Source organism: Candidozyma duobushaemuli (genome assembly GCF_002926085.2).
Source record: "Candidozyma duobushaemuli strain B09383 chromosome Unknown C_B09383, whole genome shotgun sequence".
NCBI classification, from domain to species: domain Eukaryota; kingdom Fungi; phylum Ascomycota; class Pichiomycetes; order Serinales; family Metschnikowiaceae; genus Candidozyma; species Candidozyma duobushaemuli.
The window spans coordinates 1367561-1389817 of record NW_020289897.1 but is presented as its reverse complement, the minus strand read 5'-3'; the positions used below and the strand labels follow the sequence as shown (position 1 = coordinate 1389817).

Below are 22257 nucleotides of genomic sequence, written 5' to 3'. Positions count from 1 at the left end.
CGCTCAATAACATGTTTGTCCCAATCTTATGGACTGCTAACAATCGATCATTGAAAGACTTTCTACTCCCCCCGCCGTCGAACTTGAATGCGTTTGATGATTTGCTGAGAAATAAATTGCATGACAAGAATTGGTTCCACACATTCTGCAAAGCAGCCTCCAACGACTTGCAAGAGTATGCTATTCTCACCAATGTTGCGAGGGATATTATAGGCCAAGATTCGGACTCACTTACATCCACTGGGCAGCAACAATTCCGCATTCTTCTCTCCAATATGTTCCAAATATTGTCACTTTTGACATTTCCGCAGATATTCAAGGCGGATTCTTCCAATATTCTTGTCAATACTATTAAGGCCACAGAAATCAGCTTGCGAGGAATTTGTGACACTTCTGGATTGGTCTATCATCAGATAAGCAACAATGCTTTAATTAATTTAAGAGCTTTAAACGAGTTCAGGATTACTAGTCTCATGATGAAAACATCAAATTGGGTGAAGAATTCTCATCAGAAACCGGACACTCATGTCAAGATTCTTGCGAACTTGCTAACACTATCGGCCGAGAATTTTAATAAGTCAATACTTCAGCATGATTTCTTGGAGATTCTTGTCAATGTCTTTCCAATGCCAGGCGCTGGCTATTCCTTTCACGAAATCCTACGGGCGTGCTTTATTGGCCATGTGATACAAACTTTGAATATCCTTACCACAAAAATCGAGGAGAAATGTCTCTTAAATAATGATATGATTTCAATTTTGGACATCCCATTCTCAGAGATGATAGCTCCAGATGACGCCCGCGCTGTGCTACATTTGTTTAAAGCTTTGCTTGATCCTGGCTCGCTTAGAAGGTTAAGTAGCGCGATTTCATCAGAGATATTAGGGTATGTTCTTTACTCGATGTTGCTCAAGAGTGTTACGCCATTTTTGCGTCAAGCTACAATCTTTGCATTTGTGAACTGTCACTTCGATAGTGGGCCTAACGAGGAAATCGAGAGCTCGATATTCGAGGCAGACAAATTATGTGCAACGCTAAAACTTCCGACTCTAAGCGAGTCTTTGAGAAGCTTCTGCCATTATAGCTCGGAATCAACTCTTGAAGCGAGACGATTCCGATCCTTCTTAGCCCATCTCCATCATGAGAGGGATTCAAACACAATCATTGAAAGACGGACGAGTTTAGAGTATCCTGGAGTTATCCTGCTTTTGCGCTTGCCATTGAGATTGGATGATTTTTTCACACAATACTACTATCTGGAAAAGTTTGATTTTCCTCATTTAACTATTGAGAATCCGGCGGTATGCATGTTTTGCGGTGATGTATGTGATTTACAACGAACCACTCTAGGAAGTCGGGATGGCCAATGCACTACACATTATACAAAAAAGTGCCAAAATAGTGTCGGGATTTTCCTTTTACCAAAAGACCGCTCGATTTTGTTACTCAACAAAAATGGGGGATCATTTCATGCAATTCCCTACATCGATCTGCATTTTGAAGTGGCCGGCGATAATAAAAAGACTAAAGCTGTGTATCTACTGCAAGAGCGGTATGACGAGTTTGTCAGATCGTTATGGCTTCAGCACAACATTCCCAATTATATCGTCAGGAGACTCGATGGCGTCATTGATGCTGGTGGATGGGAGACCTTGTAAATCATCAATCACTTGGGATCATGAAGTCTTCCAAAAACTCGTCCTCATCGCCCTCGAAGATTTCATCAAATGTAGGTAAATCTGGTCTTAAAAATGGTGGTGGATGACCATCGAAAAAAAGTCGAGTGACAAATCCATATAGACCGCAATTCAACCAAAGTTTGTTGATATGTGTATACCTCATGATACTGAGAGACGCCTTCCCTTGGACACCGCGGCGTTTGATTTCACCATGTACTGTGAGGTAAGGGGCAGGAATTTCGGCGTTGAGGTGGGTGATGTCAATCTTTATAACCATCTTTAAAGTGTTTTTGCTCGGAGTGAAATATAGCGACATACACGAGCATTCTTGGTAGTGTGATAGGATTTGCCTTGAGTTAAGATATTTTCCACATGACAAGCAAATTGAATCTGCTTGAGCCTTCCTTGTCTTAAATATGGGGTCAACGATGCATGCGTTGTAATCACTAGGGATTTCAATCAAGGAAATTCTTCCCGGATATTCCATCAATGTTCGCCCTTCACTTTTGTCCTCACGATATTTTGCCAAGGTATAATTTTGTGCAAACTGAGCTGCAAATTGCCATTTAGTACTTGATGAATTTAAATCCTTTATGAGAGTCGTGATTGTAGGGAGATCAAAAAATGAACACAAGACCTCATAGACAGATTCTTCTTCAGCTTTGTCTAAATCCACATTTAACTTCCTTATCTCCACACTCCTTTCGTAACCGTTCTCGGACTGGATAGCAGTAAGAAGATCCCAGAAAATTGAGCACTGCCGCAAGTAGACAGATGCGATTTGTGTCAATGAGTCGAGGAAAAATGCTATGAGTTTCTCTCGCTCGACGTGTATCGTATCGATTCCATCTTCGAAGCTTTCAAAGAGGCTTCCAAAGTAGGATCGGAAATCAGCTTCAATGTGATCATCGTAACTCTTGTAGAAAGCTTGATTTTTGGCAAAGTTAAAACAATTGGATTTTAGAATGTTCATCAACTCGAAACTCAGAACAACAATTAGCTTCACGTAACCTTTTTGAATATAGTCTAGGGCAGGTCCGTAGCCATTAAGATATTTCATAATGACTTCAGTGAAAATTGAGGATTCTGCAATATCGTGAGGCTCAGCGGGTTTGTCCAGATGCTGAGATGCCATGATTGCGTGATGTTGTAGAAGGGAGATAACAGTGCACCGAAATTGAGAGGAGGTCTGATTAAGGAAATTGCGAAGTGAGCAATTCCCATCAACCCTCGAAGCTATCTCATTTCCCCGTATTGTGTCTGCAATTAAGCGAGACAAGCTGAGAAGATTGTCATGAGAACGAGAGTGCGCCTCTGTGAAAAACTTGTCTAGGCTCTGGAAAAGGACAGGTATCATTTTCTTCAAGGGTTTGGCATCTTCAACCCAGTAGTCTTCACTCAAAAGCCTTTTAGCCAAAAGAGCACAGTTTTGTTCACCCAGCCGTGACAGATTTTCGAGGACGCCCCCTTGCAGAAGGGTTTCACCATGTGTTAGTTTGACAGGCATAATAAAACTAGGAAGAAAGAAATGATGCACATTATGGCATAACAGGCAAGGAAATAGTGGCATGCGGAGCTGTTGACGAGTGAAACAAGCATGGTGAATACCATGCCCACAAGAGGAAGCCATCATTGCTGAGATCTGTTTAAAGAGACCCTTTTCTCTCATTTTCTTATAGGGATATCCCGCGGAGTAGATGCTGCCTTCTTCCCTCGGCAAGTTAGCATCATAACCTGCAAAAGCAAGTCGTGTGAACTCGTCTTCGAACGGCGGAACTTTCCAAAACGTCGAGTTATTGGTAAGACAGAGTAAAATTCCAAATAATTCCTTGGATGATTCGGGCTCTCCACAAACAACACAATGTCTTATGTTAGGGTTTTCATGAGAATTCACGGTTTCACTAACCTCATTCTTCGCCAGAAAGGACTGTTGTTGTTTTGCTAGCTTTTTCATAATTTTTGACTTGCGTCTCTCAGCTGTACTTTTGCGCTTATCTGACAGATGAAACTCGCCTAACTTTCGCTTCTTGTAGTGTTGAATATGACTTTCTCCAAAACAATCGAGAAGACTTTTTGTAACCCGATCATCCATATCTATGAGCTTTGTTAGCAAGTAATCTGCTTTCACTGTCACAGCACTAGACATAGATGACTCCGCAATGGTAAGGAGTAGATCGCATATGGGTATGTCGATGTAAGTATCAAGATGCTTCTTCATCGTTTCACTAGACTGCACATCCACAAGGATTGCGTGTAGAAAGTGTAACAACTGTTGAATGTAAATCTCCTGACCTGAGTCTATCGATTCTCGCATGAGCTTATACATGAGTTTTGCAAATTCCCTAGTCGTGAAAAAGCTCAGAAGTTTCTCATTAACTCGTTCACAGCTAGCTCGAACAAACTTGGGTTCTAGGACAACTTCGTTTTCCTTGATCTTTCTCGACTTAGATAGGTTTTTGATTAAAGACTCAGCAACAGACTCAAACCTACTCAGATCAACGCACGAGCTTAAAGGGTCTAGTTGCTCATAATATTCAGGCCTGAGTCTGTAAACACCAGAGTCAGTTATTCCTGACGGACTTTGCAAAAGTGCACACTTTTGCAAATGGCTTTCGAAGACACCAACATCTATATCATCTCCGTCAAACTCTGTGATCAAATCACTAAAAGATTTTGGTTTATCACAGAGAGAATAACAAATTCTTCGGATGAACATATCTGGACCTTTCTCCAGCTGCTGTGTTTGAAATAGCGATCGGTCGGTAAAGATGTGATATAATACCTTGATGAGCTGCTCACATGCGTAACCAAATCGATCTTCGTATACAGTTAGCTCAGAGCCAACTTCCCCACTATACCAGTCCTCAAACTCCCAGAGGTCAATGATCATCTCAAGAACATCTCGTGAATTCCCAAAAACCAATGCAGTTTGTAATATATGCAAGTCCCGGGAGTAGGCCATTTCACCCAACGAGTAAACACCAGCAGCTTGAATATATTGCATGTCCCTGAAGTAGGATAACTCTTTTAAAGAATATTCGCTGTAATATGACGCCTGACGAGAGACAGAGGAGCCATTCCTAATCCAAAGACCAATTTTGACTTGTGAATTCAAAACAATGCTTTTCAAGGAAATATCAGCCAAGTGCAATAAAGCTAGATCATGAGAGCTGATAATTTCCGCTAAGTCGCTAACCGGAGTAGCTTGAATCAAACGGGAAGCAAACGCATTGATTGGGTTTATCAATGAAATTGGGTTCACACTGACTTTTGACTTGGGTTTGAGGGAAGTGCTTCCCATGTGTTTGTTATAAAGTGCGAAAAACCTCTTGAGCACATCTGACACTCCGACTGAAGGATCTGCGAGTGTAGCGCATTTGGTGATGAAATATATCGGAACGGATCTTTGTAGAAAGATAAGCACATCTTTCAACAGTTCCTGTGAGACGTGTTCGCCAACCTTCCTCGTGATAGGTAGTGATCCTTGGTAAAACTTCATCAATGTGAGAAGCCAATAGAATGAATCGTCGCTCGAAATGCAAGATAAAATGTCTGAAGAATCATTCTTGGCGAATATGTAAGTTATATCATTGATGGACGAGCCAATTGCTTTTTCAATTGATGACTTTTCTCTTTTGCTCCTCACATCGTAGACAATCTCCTTTATGTTTAAAAGGCCATTTGTGGAATTCTTAAGACTGGCAAAGTGTTCAATCAACCAGCAAACGGGTCCCAAAAGCCTTCCTAAACTTTTTTTCTCAAGAACTCTCGCATTGGTTCTTGGGCAAGTGAGTAATTGAACCCTAATATGATCCATGCAAGATAATGCCTCTTCCCTATCTGATAGGGCTGATATTATCAAAAGCTGAGAGTACGCCTCAATATATTGGTCCGCAAATTGAGCCTTTGAAGCTTGTTCGCCTCCAATTAACGCGAGAAAAATCTTTCGACAAAGCTTTCTAGTTCGGAGTGGGAATCGAATCTCAAAGTATAAGAGATACTGTAGACGAGAATCATGTCTCCTATTAGCTTTTTCTGGTGTGACGAATCGATCTATCAGTTGATCTAAAGAAAAATCAGATTTTACAATCGAAAGTGGAGACATATCGTCAAGCACTCCATCGACCACAAGACCACATCTGAAACATTGATCCGCCAACTGTGTGATTGAACTCGGGAACATCTCTGAAGACAAAGATTTGGAGAACTCATAGTTAGGCTTGAGTAGCAATATGCCGAGCTGCTTTTTGCATTCTTCACGGAAGGCACTATTGGAAGAGAATGTGATGATGTCACAAACCCAGTTTAAGATTGCTCCAACAATCATTTCACGAACATAGTCACGCCGTGACATGATTGTGCAGACCAATCCGTCTGCCTCTGCCAGCTTTTGTGAGCTTAACAAAGCCCTAGGTTCGGTCTCTTCCTTTAGCACTGCTCTGCCCGATGCATTGATGAGCCGTGCAATTTTCTCCGCAGCTGAGATAGAAAGCCCTGTTGCTGCTCGAATAGCAGTTTGAGCTTCATCGTAGTTGTGGTTTTCATCATTCCATAGGACGAGATACCAGGAGTCATATGTATTCTCATCCACTGATCCATACTTATGGAACGGTAACGCACCGAAGTCGGATAATTGACGCGTATCAAACACTCGTTGACCACGGTTTTCGAGATTGTCATGCACAAATGGAAGAGAGGAGATGGAAAAGTTCGTGACGTCGAGCACATAATCGAATGCAATATGAAGCGCGTCATGGATGTATTCTCTGAAGTTTGTCTCAACATCCAAAGTTCCTTGACACGCACAATCAAGTTGACTCTTGAATGCGGTGTCGTCACCACAATCACACATGCCCTCGTTGCCGGATCCGGCGTAATATAGGGAAACATTGTGGTTAACATGATCTTCCTTATTGAAGCAGTGGCCACAGATGACACATGTGTCATCATAACCACATTCTGCGCATCTGTAAATGGCATCACCTTCTTTGAAAGTGTAGCCACAGATCTGCTGTTTCGGATGGCTGTATTCTCCAATTCCAGTATTCACAAAGAACGGCTTTTTCGATAGATGTTCTGTTGGGTTCCATTTGAAGCCACCCAAAATTTCGGCGTGATCCTCGACACTCCCAGTGAAGAGCTCGCTAAAGTATTTGCCCTCACCAGTTATAGCCCAATAGAAGGCTTTATATACATTGACCTTTACTTGTCTATTATCCTTGTAGCAAAAGTGCGGCGATAGCTCAACAAGAAACCTCTTTAGATCATCCATCACAGTGCGAGATAAAGAGTGGAGGATTTGAGTGAGATAGATCGGTAGTGCGGTAACGTTCAGATAGGTTCATGGGATCGCATGCAAAGTATAGGAAATCAGGCACACCAACAAAAGTTGCATGACAGAGTAGAAAGCTTCACATTTCATATCCCATACAAGTCAAAATTTGGTATACATTTCGATGGCACAAGGTTAAGTGACTCGTCAGAAATGAAATTTACAAAAGAGGAAAAAAAAAAAAAAATAATAAAAAAAAGGGGGGTGGAAATCAGAACCTTCGATATGCCCTAATCGGCAGAGCGACTTCATTTATGAAACGAAATTTCAATTTGCAGATCAAAACCAGCAGCTTTGATTGCAAAATCAAATTCCCGCATATTCCAAGCTCATAAGAATTAAGGGTGCAAACCAACTCGAGAGGAACCTACACTATAGAAAGAACTTTTAAGCCCGGTGTTATAAGAACAATTACGAGAGCTTTCCAACGAGGTTGGCCCTTCTGCCAACAACAATTTTCTACATTGTGACTGTGACTGTGACTGTGACGTCCATCATAATTATTTGAAGCGTGAATAATTTTGATCTGACTGAACAGCGTGGTCAGTCATGAGACCCTTCCCGATACAAAAAAATCAGATTCAATTTTTCGTGTATATGCCTGGCGTGTTATTCAAGTGGAGAAGAATTATCTGTACTCGAGTTGCTTGGTTTTTTTTTTGCTGCCATTCGAGGAAGAAAAAGGCATTTATCAATTTGCAGCTTACTACCCATGTGGTGTACGGGTGTCTAATTGACCGGATTGACCGACTGAAAAAAAAAGTGATACGCTTATTGTACATTGTATCCAACAACCTCAATGAACTCCGAAGAGCAATTTGAATTGATCACAAGAGGATTGCAAGAAGTTTTGAACCCTCAGATCATTAAAGATGTTTTAGAAAAGGAAAAGAGACCACTCAAAGTGTACTGGGGAACGGCTCCAACAGGTAAACCCCATTGTGGGTATTTCGTTCCTATGGTTAAGTTGGGTCACTTTTTAAAAGCTGGATGTGAAGTGACTGTTTTGGTTGCGGATTTGCATGCTTATTTGGACAACATGAAGGCACCATTGGAAGTTGTTCAACACCGTGCCAAGTACTACGAGATGGTGATAAAGGCCATCTTGAAGTCAATCAACGTCCCAATTGACAAGTTGAAGTTTGTCGTCGGGTCATCTTACCAACTTAATGGAGACTACACGATGGACATTTTCAAGTTGTCCAATAAGGTTTCTCAAAATGATGCTAAGAGAGCCGGTGCAGACGTCGTAAAACAGGTCGCCAACCCTCTTCTTTCAGGACTCATTTACCCCTTGATGCAAGCTCTCGATGAGCATTACCTCGATGTTGATGCTCAATTTGGAGGAGTCGATCAGAGGAAGATTTTCGTGCTTGCAGAGGAGAACTTGAGCGGCATAGGCTACAAAAAGAGAGCGCACTTGATGAACCCTATGGTGCCTGGTCTAGGGCAAGGTGGTAAGATGAGCGCGTCAGATCCAAACTCCAAGATTGATATCATCGAAGAGCCAAAAGTGGTAAAGAAAAAGATAGGCGCTGCATTCTGTGCCCCTGGTGACGTAGACAATGGTTTAATCGCTTTTGTTCAAAATGTGATTCAGCCAATTCACGAGCTCAAAACCGGAGTTACTGGATCTTTTGAGTTCTTCGTCGATAGACCTGAAAAATACGGTGGTCCCATCCAATACGACAGTTTGAATTCATTGAAGAATGCTTTCATCAGCGGCGAGCTTTCTCCTGTCGATTTGAAGACAGGTGTCAGTGACAAGATAAACGAATTGCTCAAGCCCATTAGAGAAGAATATGACTCTAATGTTGAGTTCCAGAAGGCTGCTGCAGACGGATACCCCGTTGAGGTGAAAGAGAAGAAGGTCAAGAAAGTCAAAAATAAAGGCAGCAGATACCCAGGTAGTCTGAAGGATGCCTCCGTTGCTGACAAAGTTGAATCAACCACAGAAAGTTTGCAAGGTACGAGCTTGAATTGATTTATTGTAGGCAGATGTGTTTCATTGCGCGCTCGCTGTCTTTCGAAAGCTTACCAGAGGAAATAGAGTTTTATATACCTGATTGATTTATATTCATTGGCCCAATCACGTTTCGCATTATACATACATCTTATCCAAAAAATTCAGAGCGGTAGGGTACTCACTAACATAAAATGGTATGTTTGTTCAGGAGCGACACAAAGCAACTTTACCAGGACTAAAATCCCGCTTTAAAATCAGAGAAGCTGAAGACTGCTTGAAGGTTTTCAATCATATGTGTCCATTTACTAACTCAGAAGTTGTCAGCATTGATCAAAAGAAACTCGCTCTACGTTGCAACTATTTTCGGAGGAGCTTTTGCTTTCCAAGCTTTCTTCGACTCCGCTGTGACTAGATGGTACGAAAACCACAACAAGGGCAAGTTGTGGAAAGACGTCAAGACAAAGTTCCTTGAGGGCGGTGACGATGACGAAGACGACGAGTAAGTCCATGTGACCAGCTTAGGGCCCATCTCATAGTTTTACATAATAAATTGGCATAGACAAATGAATCGTGAATCATATATTTTAAGTAGAAAGGTCGTCACCAAGCTCAGTAGCTGAGAAAGATTGCTCCTCAGCAAGTCTCAGAAGTGACCAAGGAATCGATTTTGAGGACTCCTCAGGTAACACATGGCCGTTTGCTATAATCTCAAAGACTCCAGTAGGCTCATCCACAGACTCAAGCTCGATGTATAGATCCCTCAGGGGAATATTGAGATTCGTTAGGTTCGACGGCAAAACGATGGTGTTGAGCTCAACCCTAGGATTTAGTTCAGCTTCCATGACCTTGACGAACTTTTTCAAAAACGGGGTAATTTCCGAACTTTTTGCCTTGGAGGGCAGATCATTGGCAAGAAGGGATCGTAAAAGATTTGCGTGTGTTTGATGTCTTGGTTTGATGAAAATTGACACTGTTCTCGGCGTGTCAAGATTAGCAGGTCTGCCGGAATAGGGAACAGACAAGACGATTTCTCTCAACGCAACGTTAGTTGTCAAGCGAATTCCTATCGAACACAGATTTGACTTGCACTGCCAATAGGGTGCTTGTCGTGACAAAGCATTGTTTGCATTGAACCGCAAGCGGTCAGGTGAATTAAGTCCCTGAGAGGTAAGATAATCGTACCAGCCCAAGAAAATTGCACGTAAAAGAGGAAAGCCTTTCTGCTTCCCATGTTGAGTTGTGAGGAATCCCAATACCCTAGCACCTTGCTCATAGCTCGCGAAATTTGGTTGTTTGTGGCTATCACGAGGTTGCTTGGAACCATCATTTAGCAATTCTGTGCTGAAGTCACTCACCTCAATTTGATCGTTACATAAATCTGCCTTTTTTTGTGGCCTTTGTTGTTCGAGCTCTTGCCGTATGAAGTTGCGTATATCCTGTTCTCCAAAAACTGCGGCGCCCGTTTGACCCTCGAAGTTGAATTCTTTTTTATGGGTTTCGAGCTGTTGATAATTGGCTAATTCTTCCTTAGTAATATTGCGAATAAAATCATGGAACTCTGTGGTGTATCTAATTTTATGGTCTTTCATGAACACTGGAACAAACTTGGTGATATATCGAGAGATGGTGCGTAAGACGAAGTCATCGAGAGCATCGCCCTCCATACTCAAAGATGTAAGAGTTTTTTCCTTTTGCTTATAATCGTTTCGTGGCAAGACGTCATCCGGATTATCGTTCAGTGGTTCATTACTGATGTTTTCTTGAAGACGGCCTCTTTCAACCATGAGATCAGGGTGTTTAAAATTTGAAGAATCCTGAACAAGCTCTCTATTCGACTTCTCAAGCTCATCGAGTTCACGGGAGAGGGCCTCAAGCCTTGAAAACTTCTCCTCGATGGCGTTGATCTGCCGCATATGCTCATAGGATCGGAACAGACCATTGAAGTAATATAGTATGACAACAGCAATTCCGATGATCAAGCCCACCGAATTTACAAGCAGAAGCTTGTTACTTTTCTGTGAGACTCTGCGAGTCAGTACCCGGTTTTCATTTGACCCATCATCTAAAATGTCCGTTTCTAGGATGTTCGTACTGCCAACGTCATACTCGAAGTATTGATCAAAAGCGCGATTGAGAAGCTCCGAATTCTTCATTTTATCTCGGGAGTAATCTGCTTGTAGGATGCTTAAGATGCGTTTATCGTATGTGTTTCGATGCAAAGGCCGTGCCGGGCCTACATTACTGTACGGATGGATTGAAGCATCGTCATCTGTGGGATCTATGATTTGCGGTAGACTTGAAATTGACGTCATATTTCTGAAACAAGTCTTGATGAACTGCTAACAAATTTAGTGTTGTGGTTGGGTGTTACGCATATGTCACAGTATATTCGCGTGCATCAAATGTTTGACTTTGTTGCGATGCACGCGTTGAACTCAATCTAGCTATAAGGGCCGTATGATTCATACGGGCAAATATGCACAGACGCACAAGTGCCCAAACTCTTTGTTGAGATTGATAATGAAATTTAGAGACTAATTTATGGGCAAAGGATTTACTGGATTGTACAGATGCTTAAGTTTGTATTAACGCGCAAAACATTGGTAGATTTATTATGAAGTTACTTCAAATTTGCATTAATATTACGACCAATTAAAAAAAAAAATCGAAAACCTTACCCGCTTCTTCATAGAACTGCGGGAAACATGTAAAAAAGTGACATACATTGTTTAAAGATAAATGACTCGGTAGTTCTGAATGGGCGAACACTAATGAAGCCTAAATCGTCAGTGCTGCTTCCTGCTTTATGAAAACTCAAAGAAACAGTTTCAAAAATGCTACATTGTGACCGACGAATCCACCAATATAAGCACCTGTAAGTATTGTTAAGGGCCACTGCTGCCATGGTCTGTCCCAGTCGAGAGGAATAGGGATCACACCTATCCAGGCACCAACTAACGTGAAGAACGAGGAGCAGAGCACGGAATTTGACAATATCTGAGAGTATATGTTGTCAATGCTGAAAAACTTTCGCAACTGATCGTGCTCAAGCCTAAAAAGTACCAAGACAGGTTGAATAGCCAACAAAGAAAGGTGAAGTGAAAGAACGTAGGTCTCCAGAACTAGCATAGAAAGTGGTGCACCCATTAAAATGACGATACAAAACACAACATTGGCAAGTAGAAGGGATGCAACCGTAGCAGTTATGACAACAAGTGGCCCATTTTCTTTAATCGTTCTTCCTTGATGAGCATTCGAGCTCAGATGCATCAAAAGAAATCCGTATATACCCTGTGCGATGATTAGAATGGGTATTCCTGCTCCCATGACGCCAAGGGGATTCAGTGTTAATCCTCTTGAAAACAATGCATTTACGATGAGAAGATAGTGTGCTGGATTCGGCCAAAGTAGATTTTTCACTGCTGGAATCGTGACCTCCTGCGAGTTATTTATCTCGTCTGTCGGCTCTCCAACGGAAGCGGAGAAGGAAACACTCTTAGCCTTTCTCGAGGCCACTTTGGTATCTTTCTTATCGTCAAGTTCCATCTATGATATGATATCGATACAGTAGCGCGAGGTATTTCAAGAGCTTGATTTTGTCACGTGTATTAATACAGCACTACTATAGAATATTAAGAACATTTTCCATCTCGACCAAATCTTTCCAAAGCTCCACCTCAGCATGTGAGCCAATTTTTTGCACCAAGGTCTGCTTTCTATCATCGTTCAATTTTGCGTAGCGCCGAATCAACTCACAGTCTAGAAGTGGCCGCGAAGTTCCATCAGTTACACTTCGATTTCCTAGACGGTTCAGTTTGGGGTTCAATCCACAAGGGTGAAACTCCTTGTCTATCAATTGTTGTTGCAAAATGTAGAGTCTTCGGTAGATCGCTTCGTCGACGGGGAATACTGTGAAAAATGCACCCTCTGCAGTTGACGCAATAGTTTGGAAGGCTTGCCTTTCACTAGACACTGACTGGTTGAACTGCTCGAACTTTGGAATACTTTTCATGCAAGATACGGAGAAGTTTGTGTTGAACGTAGCCTTGTGAAGAAGTCTTTGACCATTGGACGACGCGGGATCTTCTGGGTTGTATTGTAGAGTGTGCAATATACCGCCACTGTCTGCAATCACAACTTGAAGGTCACCATCTTTCACAATGAAATCTGCACATGCAACATCATGGCCATGAACATCCTTACTCAACATGAGCATTCTGAACGGTTCAGCATCAAAACCAGCTAGCCAAACACTTTTAAGCGTATCTCCGAGGAGCACAAAATTCCCAAATGACTTCGTCTCTGTCACATACACTGCAGTATCGAGAAAAGCGACGGGCACAGCGCTGTTATCCTTGATATCCCGGACAATAATTTTTTGGCCCTGTGCAATGAGAAAACGGCCAGTTACATCACATAACGAAGTAACAGCACCACGGATATCTTCGTGGGTAAACTCCTTGAATTTGTGATTTGTTTCCGGCCTACCAGGCTCAGGAATGATATCAATGATTTCTAAAAGTTTATAAGCTCCATTGGCCACAAGATCCTCCGTAGTGTATTTGCCGGTACCAACGAGAACAAATTCTTTTCTGTTTTTGTAACGCTTCACGGAGCTGCCAACATCTAAAGGCATCGTTTTGAGATGCAAAGCTACTTCATTTTCTTCTAATTCGATAGAATCAATGAAGCTCCAATTCTTTGGTGACAAGAGTTTTATCAGTCCTTTATAGGATACCTCTCGTGGCTTGTTAGGTTTCAAGCCAAATATAGGATTTCCCTCAAAATCGACGCAATTGTAGGGGATATTCTTAAGAGTGGCCAAGACGAAGGTGTGCGATCCCTCGTGGTAGGCTATCGACTTGACGGTTTCTCCAATATTGACACGTCTCATTGGAAGTCTATTCTCATAGTTGAACGTTTTAGGAATCTCAACAATTCTGGCATTCTTTTTTGTGTCGAGATAGATGAGGGCATTTTGAAGTTTGTCGTCACTAAAGGGGACGAACGACACAATCGGAATATTCAGGAACTTGAAGACCCTAACACTTGCCTTCCTACCTTTGACAATAAAATACGGCACAATTCCCGTGACTAGAATGCAAGTGAAACCACTTATGTTTGGGAAGAATACCAATCTTCTTTCGATCGAGGTACCTTCGGGATATGCGTTGTGTGGTGCACCCGTGATAGGGGTTTCCATATCCTTGAGGAATTTGTAATTCTCTCCATCGTAGAATAGTTTGTAACATATTATTTCACCACCAACTGTCAAAATGGTGAGGTATTCTTCTTTGCTTGTTTCATCACCCAAATCATTGAGAACCACCTGCTTGATAACTGGGTCAGGCTCACCTGCATTGATGTCGAAAAAACCAAGAGAAACCAAATCACTGAATTTGTTAACCGAGTTTAACTGAAAGCACTTCTCATTATGGAATCTGTTGAAGACGACAATTCTGTTGTCACCAGTAACAACGAGAAAAATTTTGGACTTGGGATCATCCTTGCCTCCTTCCTTCAATGTCTGTTCTCCATCTCGGCGACGCTTTTGACCCCTATTGGTGAGAAGTGAAAGATCTTTAGTCACAGCATTGAGAAGCCTAGAATTGGTAATGTATCCCGTAGTAATAAGAACGTCATCCAATAACTTCGGTAAAGGAATCCGAGTGAAAGATTTGCTATATGTATTGATTGTAAAAATCAACAACTCTCCTGTGGAGAGGAATAGCATTAGAAACCCATCATCAAACACACTTGTTATTATATCCGCATCTGAAAATTCTTGTAGTTGCTCATCCAATGTAACGATCCTTTTAAACTTATTGTTGAATAATATAACATGCTTCGGAGTCACTTGAAGTATGAAGTTTCCATTATTCAATTCATGCATCGCCACCGTGAGCTCATCATGAATAAATTGCTTTGCTGGTAAACGAGCATAAGATTGTGTAATATCAAAAATTTCTGACTTATTGTTAGGATCGTCAGAAGTTATGAGATACTTGTTGTTGAGCGTCCAAAGACGATTGAGCTGAGAAAACGTGAGTGACGTTTTAATTTCAGGTTGCACAGTAGGGGTGAAAATGTTCACATGACTAGATTCGTTAAGACCACCAGTAGAAAAAATGGATATCAGATTGTAATCTGGGTTCGGCAAATTGGTGACGTACCGCTCTCTGCTGTAATTGCCGAGAGTAAAATTGGAGATCGGACCATTGTTGGAAAGTGAATCGTAGTGTTTGAGCTCCAACCTTCCACTCTTCGATCCATTGGTTGCTTTGCTGTCCTCCAAGTCATCATAAAAATCGTCGTCATCATCATCGTTAGCACTTTTGACATTATCATTTAGTTCAACGGACGTCGACATGTCTGACGAACTAATCTTAACCAATGCCGCATCGCACGCATTGCTTGCAAAGAAAAGCAAATCATCATCTAACAGAGCAATTTCGCCGGGGAGCTGAAGTTGCCATTGCAGGAATGATTCAGACTCAAAAGCCTCAACCACCATTCGTTTAATGGTCTTACCATCCATATCGAATGTTACGCAATAGCTTTGGCCATTCTTTAGAAGCATGAGAAGTTTTGTCTCGTTTGGAATCTTGACAAATACACAATTTTCTAGTTTAAGATTGAATGACAGTTGATCCGTGAAGGCACGCAGCGTGTTTGTGATATCTGCAAGGTACTCATTCAAAGCAATTCGACGTAGAATACCACCACCATCAACATGAATAATTTCGTTGCTTCCAGATAGCAAACTTCCATGAATTGGTCCCGGGACAGGATAAATTCTGTCCATGTCATAAGGCAAATTCTCAACCTTCAAAACGGTTGTTGCTGACTGTGCTCGCAAATTGAGAGATAAAACAGTGAATTGAACGTTGTCCTTTTGGACCGGTAGAAGACCAGTCCATGTTCGCTTCGTTTGGGAAAGAATTGCGATAGTCGGCCTTCTATAATTACCCAAGAATTGCAAATCAATAATTTCCCCAATGCTGCTATCCAATGAATTAACCTCTAGCACTAAACTTTCTTCGAATAAGGAGATATTTCTGGCCCTAGGACCGAGGGCGTCAATCAGGGGAACGAGTGGAGCCCGTTCATCCTTACTGGTGTTTGGAGAAGTTGGTTCATGTTGTTCTTCCTTCTCACGATCGTTGTTTACTTCGGCTCCGTTATCATCAACAATATCATCGCCAGTGTCATCATCATCGTCATCGTCATCATCTTCAACTTGGTGGAAGGGTAAAAAGATGAGCACATTGGCTTGGCGTAAGCACGCCATGGCATTTGAATTTGGATCGACGATGAGCTGAGAGCTTTTGTTTAGCTGATAGGCGGTTTCCTCCATCAAATGCTCATAGAAATGCAATGAAACTGTTTGAATGGTATGTTTTGATGCATCCCATTTTATGCAAGAGAATTTAGCACTTTCGGTAGACACTAAAAGATAGTCAAGGTTGAGCGATTCCAAAGTACGAATCGGCTTCAAGTCAGTCACCTTGCCCTGTAAACGGTATTGCAGCACCAAGCTCAATTGGTGGCTCTCTTTAGATTTATCAGACGTTTCACTCAAGATTTGGAACACTTGTAGAACCGACGTTTTGGCCACAATGAGATGTTTCCTTGTCGGTGATATAAAATTGCAGCCAACACAGTGAGTCACTGTTGTCGGCTCTATTATCACATCGTATGCATTCATCTAGATGGTGACGCTAAATTGTCGATGGAAATGTAGGTGAGTTTTAGTGTAGCGCACCTGTACACCTAGCTACTGAGGTTCGCGTGTGGTAAATATGATGCTCATTATTGTATTTCTTTAACAGACTACTGTACATATATCCTTAACGAAAGAAAAGGCTCCGTGATGAACCTGGTAAAAAAGAAGGGAAATCTCACATGAGTGCGAGAACGATTGGAATGAGGCCGAAAACCGCAGGAGCAGCTTGGGCAGCAGCACCTTCATACGTGGAAACAAGAGGAGTAGTGCTCTGCACCACAGAAGCAACAGAGGAGCTCTTAGAGTATTGAGTCACAATGTTGTTGGTGATGACATTCACTGTTCCAGAAGGCGTTGGAGAGCTGGTTTCATAGTCCTTGGACTTGCTGAGGGTGATGTACTCAGTCTTAGACGAGGTGATCTCCTCCACAGGTTCCGAAGGCTGCTCACTGGTGGGAGGCTGCTCACTGGTGGAAGACTCAATTGGGCAGTAAGTGGTGTAGATGCTCTCCACGCCGTGGATAGTTTTGGTCAACTCGGTCACACCGGTAGTAACAGCCGAGGAGTGACACACATCTTCCGAACAGACTGTGACAGTGGCGACGGTAGTAGACTGAATAGTCTTTTTGGGCTTGACAGACAGCTCAGAGCTGATTGGGCAGTAGGTGGTGTAAATGGTCTCAGCGCCCTTGATTGTGGAAGTCACAACAGTCAAGCCGGTGGTAACAGCAGTAGGCTTGCACTTGTTGTCAGAGCAGGAGGTGATGGTCACGACAGTGGTGCCAATCTCCGACTCAGTGACGACAGACTCAGGAGCCTGAGTGGTTGTGGCTGCTGCAGAAGCCTCAGTCTCTTCAGTGGATGTCACAGGGACGTGAGTCAAGTAAGTCGTCAAGATACCATCGATGGTGTCGGTGGTGGTGACCCAGGTTTCCAAACCGGTGGTAGTGTAGCAAGAGCCACCATTGCAAACGACCCTGTCAGTGGTGAAGATGCTGTCATTGGTGACAATATCGGTTTCGTAAATAACCTCCTCGGAGCTGGAGGAGGGAAGCTGTGTGGACTCAAGCTCGGATGTTGATTCAGCTTCTGGTGTAACATGTGTCACAGGCGTAGTATCATTTGAGAACTTAAACGTAGAAGGCCCCAAAGAACATGAACTAGACACGATGGTCGAGGTCAAGGTAGGAAGGTCTGCAAGAGCAACCGAGGCAAGTGAAGCAAGCGTGGCTAACTGAGTAGACTTCATCAGAACTGTTTTTTGTGTATCGAGAAAAAAGAAGAATAGGAGCATGAAAGTACGACAAAAGCCCCAAATATATTGGCCTCAGCCACGGCAGCTTGCCAATGACTGCTGCAAGCTCAGTAGCTGGTGTCACTCCAATTTGGCATATGTGCAAGCAAAATCGCTTGATAAATCGCCAAAGCGCTCGAAGTAGTTTCGCAGCCAGCACGCGAGACGGTTGTCTTAGCGAAGAACAATAGGAAATATGCACAACGTGTGCAGGAAAGAAGAGCTGGTGCGCCAGATTTGTCTAAGCCAGCACGAAGGTCTGATGCACCCCAAGAACTATCACAGAAATCAGGATGCGTGATTGGGATCAGCCATCGAGATCAGTGATCTGCTGAGATGATCCAGTGAAAATATTCTGTTTGCCGCATCTCGATTGCGCAATGGCTCTGTCATTATGTAAGTAATTAGACCAATTACGGTCTCTTCAGCTTGGCGTTGAGGTCAAAATGAGCTTTGGGAGGGCGGTTGTAAATGACCACCATTTGGGAACTCCGGTATACGCCGTTCTGCCTTCAATGGCCCCACCTCAACGGTACCAAGCCATTTCCTATTGTGTCGACTTATCGCACTAGCCAGCCGTGCAGCTGCACCAAGATGTGGGAACAAGCCTGATTTGGAAAACCAACGCCAACAAATTTCTCTGTCATTTAGGAGGCTTAAACACATCTCGCTTGAATCACAGTGGACCCTGTAATTGACACAAGAACGCTTAAAGCCGATTTCGCGCGAATGCTATAAGCGTGATGACTCGGTGATTGATTTCTCATAAATTCAACTCATGAGGGAACTCATACTATGGCTACTCTGGATACACCTTGCCTGCTCTAAGATCGCAGAAGTCAGCTCTATCAATGAGATATTGGAATCCCATTACACATTGCTTTATTTCTATACGCCTGGTTGCGTATACTGTAATGGGTTCGACGCAGACTTTGTCTACTTGAATGGAATTTATGACCACAATGACGACCTCACGTTCGCAAAAATCAATGGGCATAGAGATAAACAGCTCGCGGAGCTATTCAGAGTGACCAGCTTCCCCACTATCAAGCTATACGATGCCCATCAAAAGAAGATTGCACACTTCCGGGAGACAAGGACGCTTCCTAATCTTCAGAAATTCATAGCGGAGTTTTCCTCGGCGACACCAAACGATGCTACTATTGAATTGCCATTTGAGATCTTGAGCTCTGCAAATCAGCTTGACCAATTGCTTCTCAAACAAGACAACGTTCTAATAGCAATTGTCTCCAAATCGAGCCCTGAATGGCTGAACTATTACTACCCCAACCATTTCTACCTGCAAGTGGCCCAACTGCATCCCAATATAACCTTTACTGTCGTCTTTGCAGATGAGACCGGTGGTGACATATTGGAGCGGTACCAAGTAAGCAACTTTCCGTCCTTGATTTTGATCTCAGAGAGCGGTCTCAAAACGTTTAATTCGTTTTCAACTAACGCCTTAACGAACAATAAGCTCGAAGAGGAGGACTTAAACGACTTCTTGAAAGACACTAAGGAGAGGCAAGATTTCCATTCTTTCAAATCTCTCGAGGACCTCGAAGCTCACGTATCTTCCGGGAGCTATGAAGGTCACAAGCAGATCAAACGAGGCATGAATGTGGGCAAGTTGACCCGAGAAAGTGTAGATATGGACCTGGAGTATGAGGAACTTCTTCGCCACATAGAGCTATAACCTACAATTGAGGGCGCAATAGTGGATAGTCGCGAGTATGTCGCTACTGCATTGACCATATAATAATTCCACAATTTTTGTAAGCTGTTTTGACCTCTAGACTCCATAGGTTTCAGCCTCTTCCTGCAGGCCGACAACAACAAGTAAGCATTGAGAAACGGCGACAGGATTTTGAATTGTCGATACGTTATTGGGATAGACACAAATTGTGATGAATATTTTCCGGTTCGTTGCAGACCTTCTGCATTTAGCAAGTATACTTATCTTGTTATACTCCATTGAGAAGAATAAGTCAGTGAATGGTTTGTCCTTGAAAACTCAACTCTTATACGTGTTGGTGTTTGTCACCCGTTACTTGGATTTGTTCACCACCTACATTTCCTTGTATAACACTCTCATGAAGATATTTTTCATTGCCTCGTCCTGTTATGTTGTCTACCTTATGTCAGTGAAGTACGCCAAGTCCATTCGGGAGAATATTGACACCTTCCCAGCCAGATACATCATTGGAGCCGCTGCTATTTTATCCTTTATTTTCACGCACAGATACACCTTTAAAGAAGTGCTTTGGTCGTTCTCCTTATGGATAGAAGCTGGTGCAATTCTTCCGCAACTCTTCATGTTGCAAAGAACTGGTTCCGCTGAAAACATCACTACGCATTATATCTTTGCTTTAGGGCTTTACAGAGCATTATATATCCCTAACTGGATTTACAGGTTCTTCACGGAGCTGCATTTTGACTACATTGCCTTCCTTGCTGGTGTCGTTCAAACACTTGTTTATTCCGACTTCTTCTACATATACTACACTAAAGTCATGCAAGGAAAGAGCTTTGAGTTGCCAGTCTGAAATTTGATATGATTCTTTATAGATGAAGTGATCCTTGAATGCGGCCGACCTGATCAGTCACGCTTCAATGGGAAGTACTCTTTCCTGACGCCCTCTTTTGTCACAATAAAAATTTCCAAGCCATCACCAACGTAAATATGTCTCTCAGTTGCCGAAGTGAAGGCATCCTTCACCAACTTTAAGACCTCCTCTAAACTCAAATACCTCAAAGGCTTCTTCTCTTTGCCATCAGTTCCAGGGACATACTGGTTCTTGAAATTGACCTGATTATCGAGAAAAGGCATTATCAAGGATGCAGCGGCGCCACCAGCTCTGCACTGCTCTCTTTCATAGGAACCGACTGGATCATATGAGTACACGGCACCTTTGCCTTCCTCATCCAATCCAGCAATAAGAGTACTCACGTAGTATGGAAAGAATCTCTTTCCGTATAATAGATGCTGAATGAATCTTGCGGCTGATTTAATTGTCAATTTCTTGTTGTTGTTGTCGAACTTGTACCACTTGTACTGAGTCTTGAACCTGTCAATCAAGGCGGAACCGTCAGCAGCAAAACCATTGGCTGTCATGACAATATCATCGCCCACGTCAAAAATTTTTGGTTCATAACGAGAATCAATAGAGTAGCCAGAGACGATACGAGTGTCTCCAGCCAATACCGCAAAATCCTCGCCAGCAATCCCTAGGACAGTTCCTCCATTATCGGAGTATGGGTTAAATCTATGCTCAATAGGTACAGAAACCTTCTCTGCACTGTATTCAGAGGCAATTGTGGACATTTGTTGTTTAAAACTTCGAGATCTAATAGACACCAAAGTAGTACTGATATTAGTGCTCGCCACCACCCGTACATCTCTGTTGTACATGGCGGACACCACTGGTTCAGCCAATACATGAAAAACCGAAAAGAAGATAAATAATTAGAATGCTAGAAACATAAAAATGAATCAAAAAAGTGATATCTCATGTAGATCCTGAGTCTTTGAGTTGATGTCGGAACAAGTATTGGCACCAACGATCAGTTTGCACAGAAGTTTTGACTGTTTAAAACACCGTTAGGCCAAGGATTCAGTCAGCGGGCCACTAATTGAAGAAGAATGGTTCAATAATAATGTTCACCTTTAAGTAAATGATGTGAACCCTGATGGCCATCCCGATACTCTTAGCATGCGACAGCTGAAAAATACGGTGAGCTCGTGCTTCAGCTTACTTCAGTTTTGTGAGTTTGTTCCTTCAAGGAAGCGGAACCAAAAAAAAGAAGGAATCAGAAAAAAAAAAAAAAAAGAGTCCTTTTGAAGGTACCAAATGACTTGAAGAGATGAACAGTTTCGAGAATATTGAAGCGCAGGAAGACAGTGGGAGACCATGTGTGACATTGTGGTGCTAAAAGCAATTTCTCCATCAGAATTCTCATATAACCTTCTTCAACATATGTGAAGCTAAGAGTTAAATTCAATGTATCAGCCCCAAGTTAAGTTTTTAATGAATACCAGCAGCTCGGCACACGGACTTTGCAGCCAAAAGCAGATCAGGGGTCACAGAGCAAGAAAACATATAAATGACGTACTCGACTGTTTTCGGTATATAAATGGCACACAAGATATCAAATGTTAGAGAGAAGTTGATTGTTCGTTGAGTCGGCCAAGGAGTTTTTCTTGAATCTTAATGCGTTATGAGCATGTGAAAATGAGAACGTAATAGCCCGATAGTGGCC

General features: G+C 42.5%; 7 protein-coding genes across 7 annotated transcripts; 3 read left to right on the top strand and 4 right to left on the bottom strand. All coding sequences in view use genetic code 12, as the record gives it.

The window, feature by feature from the left end:
• Positions 1–1662: 1662 nt before the first annotated feature.
• On the bottom strand, positions 1663–6951 carry UBR1 (E3 ubiquitin-protein ligase; the record flags this gene model as incomplete). Its single annotated transcript, XM_025481977.1, has 4 exons — positions 1663–1739; positions 2379–2802; positions 3760–5458; positions 5783–6951. The coding sequence occupies 4 exons, from the start codon at positions 6949–6951 to the stop codon at positions 1663–1665; spliced, it is 3369 nt and encodes a 1122-aa protein (XP_025336595.1).
• Positions 6952–7810: 859 nt separating this feature from the next.
• TYS1 (tyrosine--tRNA ligase) lies at positions 7811–9480 on the top strand (the record flags this gene model as incomplete). Its single annotated transcript, XM_025481976.1, has 2 exons — positions 7811–8950; positions 9292–9480. 2 exons carry the CDS (start codon positions 7811–7813, stop codon positions 9478–9480), a joined length of 1329 nt encoding a protein of 442 aa, XP_025336594.1.
• Positions 9481–9561: 81 nt separating this feature from the next.
• On the bottom strand, positions 9562–11130 carry CXQ87_003499 (uncharacterized protein; the record flags this gene model as incomplete). The annotated part of the gene is made up of 1 exon (XM_025481975.1): positions 9562–11130. The coding sequence occupies one exon, from the start codon at positions 11128–11130 to the stop codon at positions 9562–9564; it is 1569 nt and encodes a 522-aa protein (XP_025336593.1).
• A 1469-nt stretch (positions 11131–12599) lies between these two features.
• CXQ87_003498 (cleavage/polyadenylation factor CFT1) lies at positions 12600–17997 on the bottom strand (the record flags this gene model as incomplete). The annotated part of the gene is made up of 2 exons (XM_025481974.1): positions 12600–16608; positions 16883–17997. The coding sequence occupies 2 exons, from the start codon at positions 17995–17997 to the stop codon at positions 12600–12602; spliced, it is 5124 nt and encodes a 1707-aa protein (XP_025336592.1).
• A 778-nt stretch (positions 17998–18775) lies between these two features.
• Positions 18776–19693, top strand: CXQ87_003497 (uncharacterized protein; the record flags this gene model as incomplete). The annotated part of the gene is made up of 1 exon (XM_025481973.1): positions 18776–19693. The coding sequence occupies one exon, from the start codon at positions 18776–18778 to the stop codon at positions 19691–19693; it is 918 nt and encodes a 305-aa protein (XP_025336591.1).
• A 211-nt stretch (positions 19694–19904) lies between these two features.
• On the top strand, positions 19905–20543 carry CXQ87_003496 (uncharacterized protein; the record flags this gene model as incomplete). The annotated part of the gene is made up of 1 exon (XM_025481972.1): positions 19905–20543. One exon carries the CDS (start codon positions 19905–19907, stop codon positions 20541–20543), a length of 639 nt encoding a protein of 212 aa, XP_025336590.1.
• Positions 20544–20596: 53 nt separating this feature from the next.
• On the bottom strand, positions 20597–21322 carry CXQ87_003495 (proteasome core particle subunit beta 6; the record flags this gene model as incomplete). Its single annotated transcript, XM_025481971.1, has 1 exon — positions 20597–21322. The coding sequence occupies one exon, from the start codon at positions 21320–21322 to the stop codon at positions 20597–20599; it is 726 nt and encodes a 241-aa protein (XP_025336589.1).
• Positions 21323–22257: the final 935 nt, after the last annotated feature.